The sequence below is a fragment of the Labeo rohita genome, chromosome 22 (assembly GCF_022985175.1).
Source record: "Labeo rohita strain BAU-BD-2019 chromosome 22, IGBB_LRoh.1.0, whole genome shotgun sequence".
Lineage (NCBI taxonomy): Eukaryota > Metazoa > Chordata > Actinopteri > Cypriniformes > Cyprinidae > Labeo > Labeo rohita.
In genome coordinates this window covers 38,594,702-38,609,051 of record NC_066890.1, presented here as the reverse complement: position 1 = coordinate 38,609,051, position 14,350 = coordinate 38,594,702, and the positions used below count along the sequence as shown (strand labels likewise).

General features: G+C 35.5%; 2 protein-coding genes across 11 annotated transcripts in view; both read left to right on the top strand.

Moving 5' to 3' along the window:
* The window catches only part of LOC127153924 (CD48 antigen), a 95,788-nt gene that overhangs the window by 15,903 nt on the left and 65,535 nt on the right, over nt 1–14,350 (top strand). The window lies entirely within an intron of this gene.
* LOC127153928 (SLAM family member 5) lies at nt 3,855–11,497 on the top strand. Of its 4 annotated transcripts, XM_051095246.1 has the most exons (7): nt 4,319–5,134; nt 5,511–5,723; nt 8,831–8,887; nt 8,994–9,305; nt 9,391–9,678; nt 9,974–10,090; nt 10,308–11,495. In XM_051095246.1, the coding sequence occupies exons 4-7, from the start codon at nt 9,023–9,025 to the stop codon at nt 10,313–10,315; spliced, it is 696 nt and encodes a 231-aa protein (XP_050951203.1). In that variant the 5' UTR covers nt 4,319–5,134; nt 5,511–5,723; nt 8,831–8,887; nt 8,994–9,022; the 3' UTR covers nt 10,316–11,495. The 4 variants fall into 4 exon arrangements, with proteins under 4 accessions (XP_050951200.1, XP_050951201.1, XP_050951203.1 ...); XM_051095243.1 differs by lacking the exons at nt 4,319–5,134; nt 5,511–5,723 and adding an exon at nt 3,855–4,007 and having other exon boundaries at nt 10,308–11,493; XM_051095245.1 differs by lacking the exon at nt 4,319–5,134 and having other exon boundaries at nt 5,301–5,723.

Below are 14,350 nucleotides of genomic sequence, written 5' to 3'. Positions count from 1 at the left end.
GTAATATATTGATGAGAAATTTTTAATTGACAAATGTCATTACAAAATTCTAGTCCAACATCATTAAATGTAATGAATGTTAAAATATTACATGTGTCCTAGGCCGGTGCCAGGTCTGCAGAGAGCTGGTGCATGACAGTGGCAATGGCACGGTCTTGAATCCCATGGTACAGTAGTGAGCACTTTGAAACAATAATGCCACAATGTGGTTGCACAGTGCTTTCCCAGCAGAGCAGGTACATGACATGCATTTCACTACCACAGGAACCTCTTTCGCATGAAATGTAACCTGAAAATAGAAACATGAAAATAAGTCTTTGCTCACAACAATTTTACATTTATTTGGAGTAATTGAACAAACTTAAGGATTGAAGCAAGTCTATGCACTTTGAACACCAACTTTTTATAACTTATAACACAGAATATTTATCAGCCTTTAATGTCCCCTAACAACCCTCTTCTGTTTTTAAATGTAAGATTGTCCTCTAGAGTTTGGCGCCACACACTCATTGACACCAGGCTGAGAAACACACTGAACCACAATGGAACTTTGTGGGATACTGCAAAGTCTGCAACCGCAGCAGAACATGAAAATCAGAAAAACCTGAAGATGACGAGCCTCCTCATTTTTCCTCATGGACCTGTGACAGCGCCCTCTCACTGTCACCTCATCGACAACTACATTCGAAACTATTCCAATGCAATGTTTTGGTGAAAGGGCACAACATTAACCATGAATGCGTTACTGACTTTTATCTAACAATACACAATCTATAGCAAAGTAATAATATCAGTAATAAACATGATTGCAACAAGAGTTTGCAGGTCTGTATTACAGTAAATTAATCAAGAATATGGACTTTCACTGCAGAAGAGAAAGCTAACAACTAGCAGCTAACGTTACCGTTATCCTAACTCCTCCGCTAACGTAAGTTGGGTGGGACAATACAAAATGCTTACCTTCATATGCAAACAGGTACTGCTCAATGAAGAATTTGTATCCTTTATCAAGTTTGGAACGTGTGGTGAGTGAAAATTTGTCTGCAAGACGATGTACATCATCCAGATGTATTTCTGGCAGGTGTTGAAGGGACTGAGTAAACTCCATAGCGTAGCGTTATGCTGGCGGCGGAAGTAAACATACACTGCTTTGAGTCAGAACGGAAGTTGCGTGACGTCGTGTGAAAAGGGCCTATAATGGTCGCCTACAACAACTCACCCTGGGGGCTCAGCTAGAATATTTTAAACTCACGTGTGAAAGGGTAATTAGAAACTTGGTGGCTTGTAGTTTGTTTTTGTACTTCTGTCGGTAATGATTTGCTCTCTGCAAAGTGCTAACAACAAAATATCCATATTCTTAGAATTAGAATGTCCAAGGGCATAAATTTCATCTAACAATATGGGGATAAACATAAAATGTCTCAAGAGCAATTTTTGAAGGAGACAAATAATAAAACCAAAATTTTACTTGTAAGTGTGACAGAGTGCAAAATAATGATGGTGTTGGGCGGGGCATATGCCTTTATTTCCCCCTATAAATAACGCAAACGGTAGATTGTGTAAATTTCTGATGTTGTGATTCCCATTGTCTATTTCCGGTGTCGTGACGGTGGAACGCTGTGATAAGGTATGAGTGTGGTCTTTGTTCTGATGCTGTAATAAAGCTTAGGTAAAGATGTCTTGTCTTATATTGTTTATTTTGTTAATCGCAGGAAGGTTATCCTCTGTATGAGAGTGTGAGTACGTGAGCCATTAATGCAGTTATTTTCGGAGTTGTGGACTCTGTGTATAGCCTAGAGCAACGAGCTGTTACGCAGCGGTTCGATTCCCCTCTATCAAAGTTACGTTCCACTTTTGGATTACGGCAGAGATCTTTTCTTGTAGAGCTCTATCATATGGACTTCAGATATTTAGGCCCTGCTGTTTTGTCTATGATTTGCTTCGATTTAAACGTATTGTGATGTGTTGAGTTTGTATTTCTGTACTTTTGGTTTGGTTTTGTTACTAATTTAGTGTATTTGATGCCAACCGCTGGGATTTGCTGATATAAGTTTTAACCCATTTTGTTGTGTTATAGGAACCAGCCTGCATAGGAGTGCTTTCCTCTGGGCTCATCTGGGTCTACTCCCTTTCACTGCATGATGGTGTGAAATTTCCTGCACTGCATGAGTAGAGTGTAGCATTGAGCGTAGAGTTATTTGCATTATTTACTACACCTTTTTCATTGTCGATGATCTGTATATTTGGGCACGTGTGGTGTGTGTTTCTAGGTTTGGGGTCTGTGGCCCTGAGGCTCTTCTCTATTTTTCCCTTCCTGCAGGCCTGGTAACCCTGATCGCTATGAAATGATGGGCCATGATTTTAATAGCTGGATTTTATTTAATTTTATTAAGTTGTGACTTTCTTTTAAAGAAAACTATAAATGTATAATAAAGTTGGTCTTATTCAAGTGGAGATATTTTATTGTCAATAAAATTGTTGAACTTGAAGGTCACGTCTCTGTTCCCTTTTTATCAACAAGGAACTTGTGTTGCTGTGTTTAAGCTAGTTCCATGGGTGGTAAACCTCAGTGGTGTAGTCTGGGTATTGCTTGGTTACAAAATGATAGATATGTGTACATAACATGGAGACCGTGTTTAAATGGTTCGGGTCATAGGTTCACCACACGGTCATATTATAATTATTGACCTCGTCTGTTTTATAAGCCCAGGTTAACATGTAGGCCTAATTTTTACAACACAAAAAATTGTCAGTCATCGTATTTATTTACAAAATATAAAAAGTAATGTAATATGGGTAGTTCACAAAAAATAAAAAATAACCCAATAAACAAGACACATGCATAAAAATATACCAATAAAACAAAATGCTTTTCAAATAAAGTACAACATTTTGTAGAAAATTGTGCAATGACTGGCACATTTGAATAGGAGTACAAAGTCAAAGAAATTTCAATGCTTATTTTAACAGGAGAAAAAAAAAAAGAAAAAAAAAATTCATTTGTAAAATATATTCAATTTCAGCTAGTTACAAATTATTTTCTTGCAGTTATAATAATAATCACACTGCAGTCTTATTGCTCGTTTGCACTACAACTAATGAGATTTATTAGCACAAATTATGGGTATATGGCATCCAATTTAGAACTTGTTCAAATAATATATAATACATACAGTTTATAATGGCTATTGTTGTTTAATCAATAATATTTTATAGTACTGGAATACCTGAGATTTTGAAAAATGTATGTATGTAGAGATTATTCAGTGCTTTCACATTGTTGGTTTCATTTTTGTAGTAGACGAACGTGATATTATTAAATGAGCAAATACAACTGAAAGTAAGAATTCACATATTACTTTTGTCCTTTTAAGTCCTAGTACTTTTAAGAATGTAGTTTTTGCAAAGTTGTATTTGGCTACTTTCATGACGTTTTTAAAACGTTTTATTCCAACGTCTATATTACGTTATTTTAACATCTGAATAAAACGTTCCCCGAAAGTTGTAGTTTGGTCTGGTTTCATTTTCGTTGTAGACGAACGTGATATTTACGTTTTTTGACTACTTAAAGAAAACGTTCCAAGTTGGTATCTTTACAACGTTTCTAAAACGTTTTATTTTGGTTACATTTTTTTAATTAAAAAGAAAAAACGTTTTTACAACGTTTTTAAAACGTTGTACTACAACATTACCTAATTGCAACCAAAATACAACGTTGTGAAAAGTTGTAAAAACGTTTTGTGTTTTGCTGGGGTATTAAATAAATCGAAAAAAAAAACGTTATTACAACCTTTTCACAACGTGAAAAAAACGTGTTGTGTTTTTTGGACGGAAGCAATGAGGCATGTCACGTGTTTTCGATGGGCGTGCAGATCACTTCACATTTTTCACTGGGGACTATTTTGTGATTAAACGACTTTTGAATGATGCAGAATATGAATTTATATGAATAATGAATAATATGAATTTGAATTTTTTGTTCAGTTTGAATCTACTGCGTGTGCAAGGTGAGTACTACGTGGTTTTGTTTTTACAACTGACAATAATCCTAGTCCCGGACATTCTAAAACGCTTAAGGTGAAAAACGCTTAAAGTGGCTTAATGTACCTAAACAACGACCAGGAAAAGCCCAAATTTCTCTCTAACCTTACTTGTAGTAAACACTAACTATTGTCAAAAGAACGAGCCCTTATTCCACAGATAAAGTGAATAATATCACGTTACGCGTTTTCTCCCCCATAGAAGTCCGTTATAAGGAAACAGCTTAACGTGGTTTAACGTACCTCAACAACGACCGGAAAAAAAAAAACAAACTTGTGTCAAATTTTACTTATAATAAACACTTGCTGCTGTCAAAAAGAACGAGCGCTTATTCAGCATATAAAGTGAATAATATAACGTTAAGCGTTCTCCCCCCGGAGAAGTCCGTTATAGCTTAAGGTACCTTAACACCGACCGGGGAAAACCACATTTCTGTCATTTTAGTTGTAATATATCTGCGGTAAATTCACTCCAAAGCCATCGTGCTTAAAAAGTGTTAAAAGTGTTAAAAAGTGTCAGACTTTATATGTGACTACACGCAGCCCTGCCTGAAAATAAAAGTATGTTAAGAAATGAAACTGAAAGAAGTTGCTAACTCCTGGCTTCAGTGTTGCTACACTGAACTGAATAGCCTATGAAGCAAGCTACTAATCAAAACAGCACAACTTCTAACAGCTCTGAATCTTAACGTTAATGCTAAGTAGGGACCATAGGCGGATTAACCATATGGGCAATTGGGCAGGTGCCCAGGGTGGCACCACGCAAATTATTTTTCTCGTGTAAGACAAGCAATGTATTCTCAAATACAAGCGATGTATTCTCAAATGTCTATCTAGCCATGGCCTATACCCTTTTTTTTGTTTTGTTTTGTTTCCTCCTGTAAATGCGTGGTCTATCGCCGGATGCACACAACCCGCGCGCTTTCATTTCGACGCCCATAGATTATGCAAACAGATTCTAGGAGTATGGTGTGCAACTGTAATGAAACTACCTCACTCATAGATGTGTGAATCTGAATCTGCTAGCATCAGCCTTGCGCTTTCACGTTGTAGTTTGTAGCCGTTGGCAATCAAGAAAGGGTGTTAACCAGTTTGTAAGTTTCATTTTCAGTTCAAATCCTCACAAAACTATGTACCTATACACAGTTCTTAACAAGTTTATTATACCACCAGTTACCACCTGTTATTATACCAACTTTTTTTTTTTTTTTTTTGATAATGATATTGTCATTTATTAGGCAAACGACGTAGCTGGGAACGTGCCTGCCTCTCCCACTTTGCAGTAGGGTTGTGACAGTGAGGCAGTTTTCTCTCTTTTCTCTTAGTGAGGCAGTTTTCTCACTCTCGCAACGCGCCCAGTGTATTCGACTTCATTAACAAATTACTCTTATAAACCGTCTCTTTTTGAGTCAAAAATACAGGCGTGGCCCAGTTCACTAACGAATTGTTTTACATTTGTTCGTGAATCAGATAATTACTACTTCTCAGCTAACTCAAAAGTCCTCTGAAAAATATGATCCCTTCTGGATGTGTGTGAGATTCATCGAGTAATTTGATCCGATTCTCTGACCGCTCGTTCCACTTTCATCATGGATTTAGGCCTTCATGCCGTATACGACGATGCAATAATAGCATGAATTCAAATAAGAAGATGCCGTTCACGGAAACTAATAGCAGAGTTAGGTAAGCATCTGGTCGTATTCCAGTTTTTTTTTAGTTGGCTCATATTTCTAAACCATTCATTCAGTGCTAAAAACAAGGACACATTTCTCAAAAAGTTTAATACTGAGTAAGTTAAACATTAAGTAGCAAACCTGATGACACACCAATCAGAATCTCTACATTCAGCAATGGAGAGAGGAGAGAAATGAACAAATCATTTACATGGGTATTGTACTTACACTTACAGTGTAAGTACTTACTAATTATAGTACAGTACCAGTACATTAGATGGTGGAAATTTCACTATTCTATATGTACAGTAAATTGTAGTACATGTTGTACACCTTCAAAAGTGTGACTATCAAACTTTATTTGTAAGCATTTGTGTGTGTGTGTGTGTGTAGACTACAGCATTTTTGCAGAACTGAAAAATGACTAGATATAACTAGTCTTGTGTCAGGAGACCAAGAAACTGAAACTGCTATAGTATTGGAATTTTGAATAGCTTTTCCTCTGCTGCAAGATTACTTTACAGTAGTAAAATGATTGCTGAAAAAGTTAATTGCTGAATTAGCAATATGTAATTTAATTTATGTTGTATACTGTAATAGACAAATAGAGCTGCAAAATAATTTCTAATGAGAGTTTTTTGCTAGTGTTATTGATTTCACAAGTGTTCACTGGGCAGGAGAGTCATTGTTGTATTTGAACTGTGTGTAATAATTTAAGAATACCTGTAATAACTAGATTGAAACATTTGAAAAATAAATTTATGCTGGTTTGTCTTAAAGTCATGTTTAACATAAACATATTTAACATAAATAGTTTGGTGAATTTGATGTCCTAGATGTTTGCTTAAGTGTTGCTAGTTGGTTGCTAGAATATTCTGGGTGGTTGCTAGGCTGTTGCTATGCAGTTGCTGGGGTGTTGCTAGAGTATATGGATGATAGTGTGTTATGAGTGATTACAGACATTCCCACCTCTGTTAGTAATTTAATAGAATTTAATTTAATAGAATTGCATGTCTTCTTTAGTGATAGAAGCTCAGAAACCTTTATAACCTGTTGAAGTTTATTATTTACAGCCTGTTTATATTGTTTATTGACTTGGTGCCATGATGGACATTGAAATGTTATTTATTTTTCATGAAAAACAGTATAGATGATTACTTAATGATAATGCAGTATTTGTGAACACAACTGAGTATGTCATAAATCCCCAAAAACTATGCATGGGGGCTTGCTTTGGTGTTGCCACCCATCATAGACCACAGGCCACCCTTTTGCCACCCCTAAAATTATTTTCTAGATCTGCCCCTGGGATGAACCAAGACTAAACTCAAATTTCAGTAAGTAAGCAAGTGACAGATAAAACGTGTGAGAAATATACATATTGTTTTTTTAAGGTTTAACAGATCTGCAAGTTTACATAAACTTTTGTCACAAAAATAAATAAATAAATAAATTACCTTTTGTTTATACTTAAATTCCATATTAACTGAATTGGCGAGAACACATAATGCATTTATGAAAATCAGTCCAAGCAATAACTAACTGAACAGCTGATTTTGTGTACTTAAGGTGGAACCAACACCTGCAAATAACACAGAAGTTATATGACAAAACAATATAGTGATTTAACTTTTGTTAGAGACTTTTTGTTGTGGAAAGGCCATATGTGAGGGAGTGTCAATGGCCGTAAATATTGATGTGCTTCACACCTGGGCATATAAAGATCCAACCCCCTAATGGGCCTATCAAGGTGGAGATGAGAAAGAATATTAGGAGATTAAAAAAACCAAAAAAAAAACAGATGTTTTATTTGCAATTTATTTACAAAGTAAATAGTACACACTATAATCCTGTCCATGTGTCCTGTCTTTCACCATGCACTGCTTTAAAGCACACTGAACCGGTAATGCAGCCACATTCCTAAAAAAAAAAAAAAAGTAAATGATTGTTAGCATATATTGTGCAGAGTACAATACCAGTAGCACACGTGCATAACTCATAGGCATAAAATACTAACATATACTTAAACACTCACCACAACCACCATACAGTGGTATTTGTAGTAAAATTGTGCTCAATCTGACCCAAACCCATGGTCACTGCACGTTTAGTATAGCAAAACCAAATTGTTCTAAGGGAAAGAAAGAAACAATATACTCGCTTGTCAGAAGCGATGTGCTCCGCTGGACGCTCATTTTCAGGATCGCAATCTTTATTTCAAAGTGAAAGTTTGTATAGGAAAATGTGGTGTTTGTTCACCAAGAGCAAGAGTTTTGGTTGGTTTAGATTACAAGAATACTTTGTTAGTTTTAGGGAATTTTCAAGTTCAGCTGCTAGTAAACTCTAATTGGCTGTTAATGTTGAAAGTCTGTTATTGGTTACAAAAGAAATGGGGTGTGGCCTGTAATTGCTTGCAGGGGTTAGAGAGCTGATGCAACAGCAGTCTTTTACCTGCCAGCTTTGATGTCGATATGGGGGTCGTAGTTCTGAAATAAAAACCTTTTATTTGGTTGCTCTCGTTGTTCCAGTGCCGTGTTTCGGTAAAACCTCTAAATAAACCCTGACTGTCTCTAGACAGCACAGAAAATATTTTTGTCTGTATTGGACTGTCGACCGCACGTGTGCAGCGTGTTATGATCCAAACACTCAGAATCAATAAACTTGACGATGAACGCTCTGTTGTCCCATTGTTTGGGGGCCTTGACCCTGTTTGCTTGGATCACGTAGATCATTACAAAATTAAACTGAACAAAATTACAATGTTCTCAGTTCGTCGATGCATCCACGTTAAGCTGTTTCCTTATAACGGACTTCTACGGGGAAGAACGCTTAACGTGATATTATTCACTTTATACGCTGCATAAGAGCTCGTTCTTTTGACAGTGAGTGTTTATTATGAGTAACGTTTGACAAAAATTTGAGTTTCCCTGGTCGTTGTTTATGTACGTTAAGTGTTTTTCAAGTTAAGTGTTTTAGAATGTCCCCTAGTCTCTTTATCTTCAACTCGTAGTCTGATTTCCTTCAGCACGTCTTCATTCATGGGTTGCAAAACTGTAAAAAAAAAAAAAAATGCTTTCCAATGATGTCAGATTAAACACTGTCTTTTGAACATTGTAGGTTACAGTATTATTATTTTGCTTCTGGTGGAAGTGCCACAAATCTTAACCAGAACATGTAAGTAGAGTGACTTACAGAGTGACTCTCCAATAAAGTAAAGGACTTCCACAAAGACTATTTACAAGCATTGTAACAGTTTCGACTGTAATTGTGTGTTCTGCAGGTCCGAGATTTACCAAGAAATCTTCAGTAATGGAGGGAGATTCTGTGACTTTTTACACTAATTCTTCTGAACTACAGGTGGATGATATGATACAGTGGAGATTTGGAAATGTAAAATGTGTAGCTACAGTCCGCAATGAGAATACAATTACATGTGATAATGAGAGATTCGGAGAAAGATTTAAGCTTGATCGTCGGACTGGAACTCTCACCATCAGGAACACCAGCACAAAAGACACTGGACATTACGAATTTACCAACACCAGAAGCGGAAAAATAGAAGCATTCAAATGTTTTGGTGCTATTGTCTACGGTAAGCAAGTTGTAAATCGGACTAATTAATTATTGTTGTAGTTTATATAAATGTGTGTGTGTGTGTGTGTGTGTGTGTTTTCCAGGTTCTTTGCCTGTTCCTGTCATCACCAGTAATTCTTTACAAGGTTTTTCATCAAATCAGAATTGTTCATTGCTGTGTTCAGTGGTGAATGTGAGTGATGTGACTCTCTCCTGGTACAAAGGAAACAGTTTATTGTCCAGCATCAGTGTGTCTGATCTCAGTATCAGTCTCTCTCTACCTCTGGAGGTGGAATATCAGGATAAAAACACCTACAGCTGTGTGATCAACAATCCCCTTAGCAACCAGACTCAACATCTGGACATCAGTCAACACTGTCAACCATGTGCAGGTTTTTGTGCAGCCATGTGATTTTTTTAAATTAATTTATTTGTTTTTTTGTTTTGTTTTGTTTTGTTTTGTTTTAATTGATGATGTTTAAGTTTGTGTGAATCACTTACATTGTATAATGATTATAAATAAGACTCATAAGACAGCATGAACATCACAGATAAAATATTTTAAGATGCAGCTTACATTTGCAGATATCAACATATTTAAATACATTTCCACATGACTTGTGTTTGGTTCTGAAATGACCCAGATAGGCCTAATACTAATTTCAAATTTGTCTTTGTCATTTACAGAACTCTACCAACATTCACACACTGTACTGCTGATACCACTTATTTTAGTGTTTTTGGTCGTGATTGTAGGTGTGATGATCTATTGCAAAACAAACTGCAGACAAGCAAGACAAGGAGGTTAGTGTTGATCTTGGTGTAAAATAATGTCATAAGAAGTTCAAAATGATTTTTTCTTCTTGCCACCATTTGAGATTCAATTTGAAATTAATAGAAAAATACAAAAATACTCTTATTATCCAATTATTCTTATTCCTTTAGTTTTCACTGTGTGTAGCTCTCATCAACGCTGTTCCCTTGAGGGTTTTTTTTTTATTGTTTCTCTATTTTCTTACAGCAATCTGATGGAGCAGAAAATGTTATACACAAAAATGATGATCTGAAAATGCAACAGATTGCAGTTGCTGTACGACATATCTCTGATACAGCCATTTCATGTGATGCTGTGTTTCACCACTCTAAGATGACGAACAAAATAATTATATAACTTGGTACAGAATGATCACAAGGAAGAATGCCATTTGGATAAAAGTGGAAAAGCTTGTGACTTCATTGAATTAAGTTTTAGTGAAAATAAATGTAACTTTGTACAATCTTCATATTACATTCCTGCAAATGTGACACAAAATGTACTTGCAATTGCTCTCCTTTTCAATAAATGAAATGAAATAATGAAATATGAATGAAATTAAGACCAAAATAATAGATTCACTGTATATGAGTTGGAGTGAAGAAAGGAGACCTAGTGAGAAGTGAAAAGTAATGTTTGCAGCTGAACATTCTACTCTAGTTTTAAATTATTCTCTAAGTATTCCTTCTACCTCCATTAGATTTCACTGTATTTACTGTAGCCCTTATCAACACTTTTATTTTCTCACAGAAAAAAAAAAAACACTTATTTCCCTCTATTTTCTCACAGTAATCTGTAAGAGCTCAAATGATGATCTGACAACCCAGCAGACTGCAAGACAGATCTCCAATACAGCCATTCTATAAGATGCTGTGTCTCACCACTTTGATTATAAATATTCATTATATTAAAACTTGGAATGTATAGTATGTATAGCATGAGCACAAGGAAGAACAGAGAAACAGTGAAAATGCAGTGACTGCATAAAGTAAAAAGTACAACAGTTATTGTTTTATAAGTGAGAGAAGCAAGATTTTTATATTGTATAAGGGGCATTAAGGCCAAACTCTATTTTACTTGACAAGCGTCCTTAGTATTACTTTTCGTTCAACAAGCACACATTGACTGTTTATGCAGAATGACTTTAAAACAAGGTATACATTTTATCAAAACATGGACCTCAATATTTTACAACAAAGTTCAACAGCAACGTTCATTCATTTATTTCCTTTTCTTTACCAAAACTTTCCTTGCATTTAGGTGGTTTTCATTTTTTGAACTTGAAATGTACGAAACTCACACACTGTAAAAAACAATTTGTTGATTCCACTTAAAATAATTTGTTAGGCATCTAGGTAACAAGCCCAGATTTTATGTTTAAGAATGTATAAACGTATTGAGTGTCTAAACTGTCTATAAAGTAAATGCTCTAAAATCTCTCACCGTTTATGTTCTTCAGTTGTAAATAACAAACGGTCATGTAAATATCCGATGTTCAGTCTCCTCCTCTGCTTGCTTGAGGCAATTCTGGTAAAACCCACCACATCTATTTTCACATCCAAAATGTGAAAGATCAGCAATTTCATGTTAATTTTTTATAAAACATCCATACACATAGACAAATATTGCCATAAAACCCTAAATAATCCTAAAATCATACACCTTACACAGATTGTAACTGCAGAATACTGATAATCTTTTCTTAATAACCAACTTATCAGTTCGCTACAAACACTCATTATACACCCATTTTTTACAAGCATGATTTACTTCACTGCTGTGGGAATATGAGAGCATAAACTAAACTAAAATCACAACAAACTTTGATTGCTGCATTACAGGAAAACAGTTTGGAATATGCGACTTAGATCTGAGTGTGCATATGTCAAATTTCACAATTTTCAACAGGCCATTGTCCACTCCATTCCAAAAAAATAAAAAATCATTACTGTTACATTGTTATGTTAAAAATCTTTTACAGTTTTTTTGTGCAAATACATCATGATTTCCACACAAATAAGCTGCACAGCTATTTTTAACTAGAAATCTTTGTTCTTTGTGTCTTCTTAGCAAACACTTTCCATAGGCAGAAATCACCAGCATGAATGTAATGTGCTTGTGAACCTGTACAGTGGAGTAGCATGATTTCAGTAGGTGTATTGTTGTAAAATGGATTTCAAATTACATATGATATGCTATGAGAAATTAGAAATAAGCAGAAATGATTACACACAAGATTATATTGCACCAATAGAAATAACACGGTGGGAATAAATGTTACATTGTATTCTAAAATCATCAAATCCTTCAACATTGGGATCCAGGTTTCCCTTTTTTGAAATGTGTATGTAATCCACAGACATATTGACTGCACTAATTTAACCCCCGTGCATAATTTTAAAGTCACAAGTTATTAAGGGACAAAAATATCTGTGTCAAAAACTGTCATAAAAATTTGAAGCTTTAGAGCACAGACTTGAGTTTTGTCTCATTTCTTTTTTTGACTTCAAAAAAAGAAAGAAAGAAATGAGACAAAACTCAAGTCTGTGCTCTAAAGCTTCAAATTTTTATGACAGTTTTTGACACAGACATTTTTGTCCTCTAACAACATTCTGGGAAATAAGGCAGATGTCTTTAATGTTGTGGCTGATTTTAGCTTAAGGTTCAGTTTACACTACAAAGCCTCTTTTTCATGCCTCCACATCACACATCAGCTGATATTAGATACGTGATGTAGGACAGGTTATAAATCACTGTTTATAGTATACACTGTTTACTTTAACTGCCTCTGATACTAGCGCTGACAATTCCCTATCATGGATGAATAATGAGCAAAATTAAAGTCCATCTGCAAACTGTTTGAAATTTTATTTCCATTTTTAAATAGTATTTACACATATCGTAATGTACAATCACAATTTTTATTTTATTTTTTAGCTAGACTTAGCTTTGTCGGCTGTTTGTAAAATACTCTATGATCTTTACTTTCGCTTTGCTGACATGTCAACAGACAGTGTAGTTTCTCTGGTTTCTTAAACTCTGGTCATTGACCATAAATTGCTCGTTGAACAGGGCAGGTGTATGGGGAGTGTCTTTTGAAAGTGACGTCTTCCCACACCAAACTGACTGGAGTTTTATTGCGGGCAGTTGGATCGTTTCAGGCATTTAAACGGCAAATCGCATTGTGGAGTACGGGAGTTGCGACTACCATTTGAAGAATATGTTTCAGAACACTCTTTTCTGTGATGTTGATGGGAAATTCAGAGGCAAACTCCTTGTGGACAGCCAAACTGGATCTCTTACCATCACAAACATCAGTATTGTACAGTCTGGACTTTATCTGCTTAAGATCATCATCAGTCACCAAATAACAACAAAGAGATTGAACGTTACTGTCTATGGTGAGTATGCTAATAAATTTTATTTACCGGGAACTGAACACATTTAATGTCTTTTTTTTCACTGGGGGATGTGAGAGATGCCATAATGGAGAAATCTACAAATTTACATGATATTCTAGATTAATAAGATTTGTGAGACATTTTCAGGCACTTGGAAGTACAGTTAGAAACTCAGTCTTATGTTTCACCCCAAAATTAAAATTGTAAAAGCATTTACCCTCAAATTGTTCAAAACCTGTATTTCTTATTCTCAATACAAAAGTACATGTTTTGAAGAACCAAGCAGTTGCTGGTAGCCATCGACTTCCATAGTATTTTTACTTTCATACTGTGGAAGTAATGGGGATCAACAACAGTTTGGTTGCCAACAAACAAATCTTTTTCTGTGTTAAACAGAAAAAAAAAAAAAAAAACTCGTCAGTGCCAATAGCCTCGAGGTTAGTGCATCTACGTACAGTGCAGCTGCGCCCACGGTGACCCGAGTTCGATTCCTGTCTCGAAGTCCTTTGCCGATCCTGCTCCCCTCTCTCCTTCCACTGCTTTCCTTTTCTGCAATAACCCATAAAAATCACTAAAAATATATAATACTACAAACAGAATAAACTCATACAGGTTTTGTAACAACTTGAAGGTGAGTGGATTTTTTTTTTCTTGTGTTATGTACTGCACCCATAGCTAGGGTTGCCATGTTCTGTATTAGCTGGGTCATCCCATATTGGCGTGGCTTATTTCAGTGAAAAAGCAATCATATCCTCAGCATCCATCCCATTTTTTATTTTTCTTGCCTTTTCTTTTTTTTCTTTTTTTTTTTTTTTACAGAACTGCTACCCATTCCCAGTATTACTAGTG

What these genes read in the sequence shown, in the direction of transcription:
- LOC127153928 (XM_051095243.1), top strand. Translation starts at nt 3,953, where the DNA reads ATGAATAATATGAATTTGAATTTTTTGTTCAGTTTGAATCTACTGCGT. An exon ending in GAATCTACTGCGTGTGCAAG is followed by an intron (nt 4,008 to 8,830) that starts GTGAGTACTACG and finishes TGAACATTGTAG; the next exon opens with GTTACAGTATTATTATTTTG. An exon ending in ACACTGTCAACCATGTGCAG is followed by an intron (nt 9,679 to 9,973) that starts GTTTTTGTGCAG and finishes TGTCATTTACAG; the next exon opens with AACTCTACCAACATTCACAC.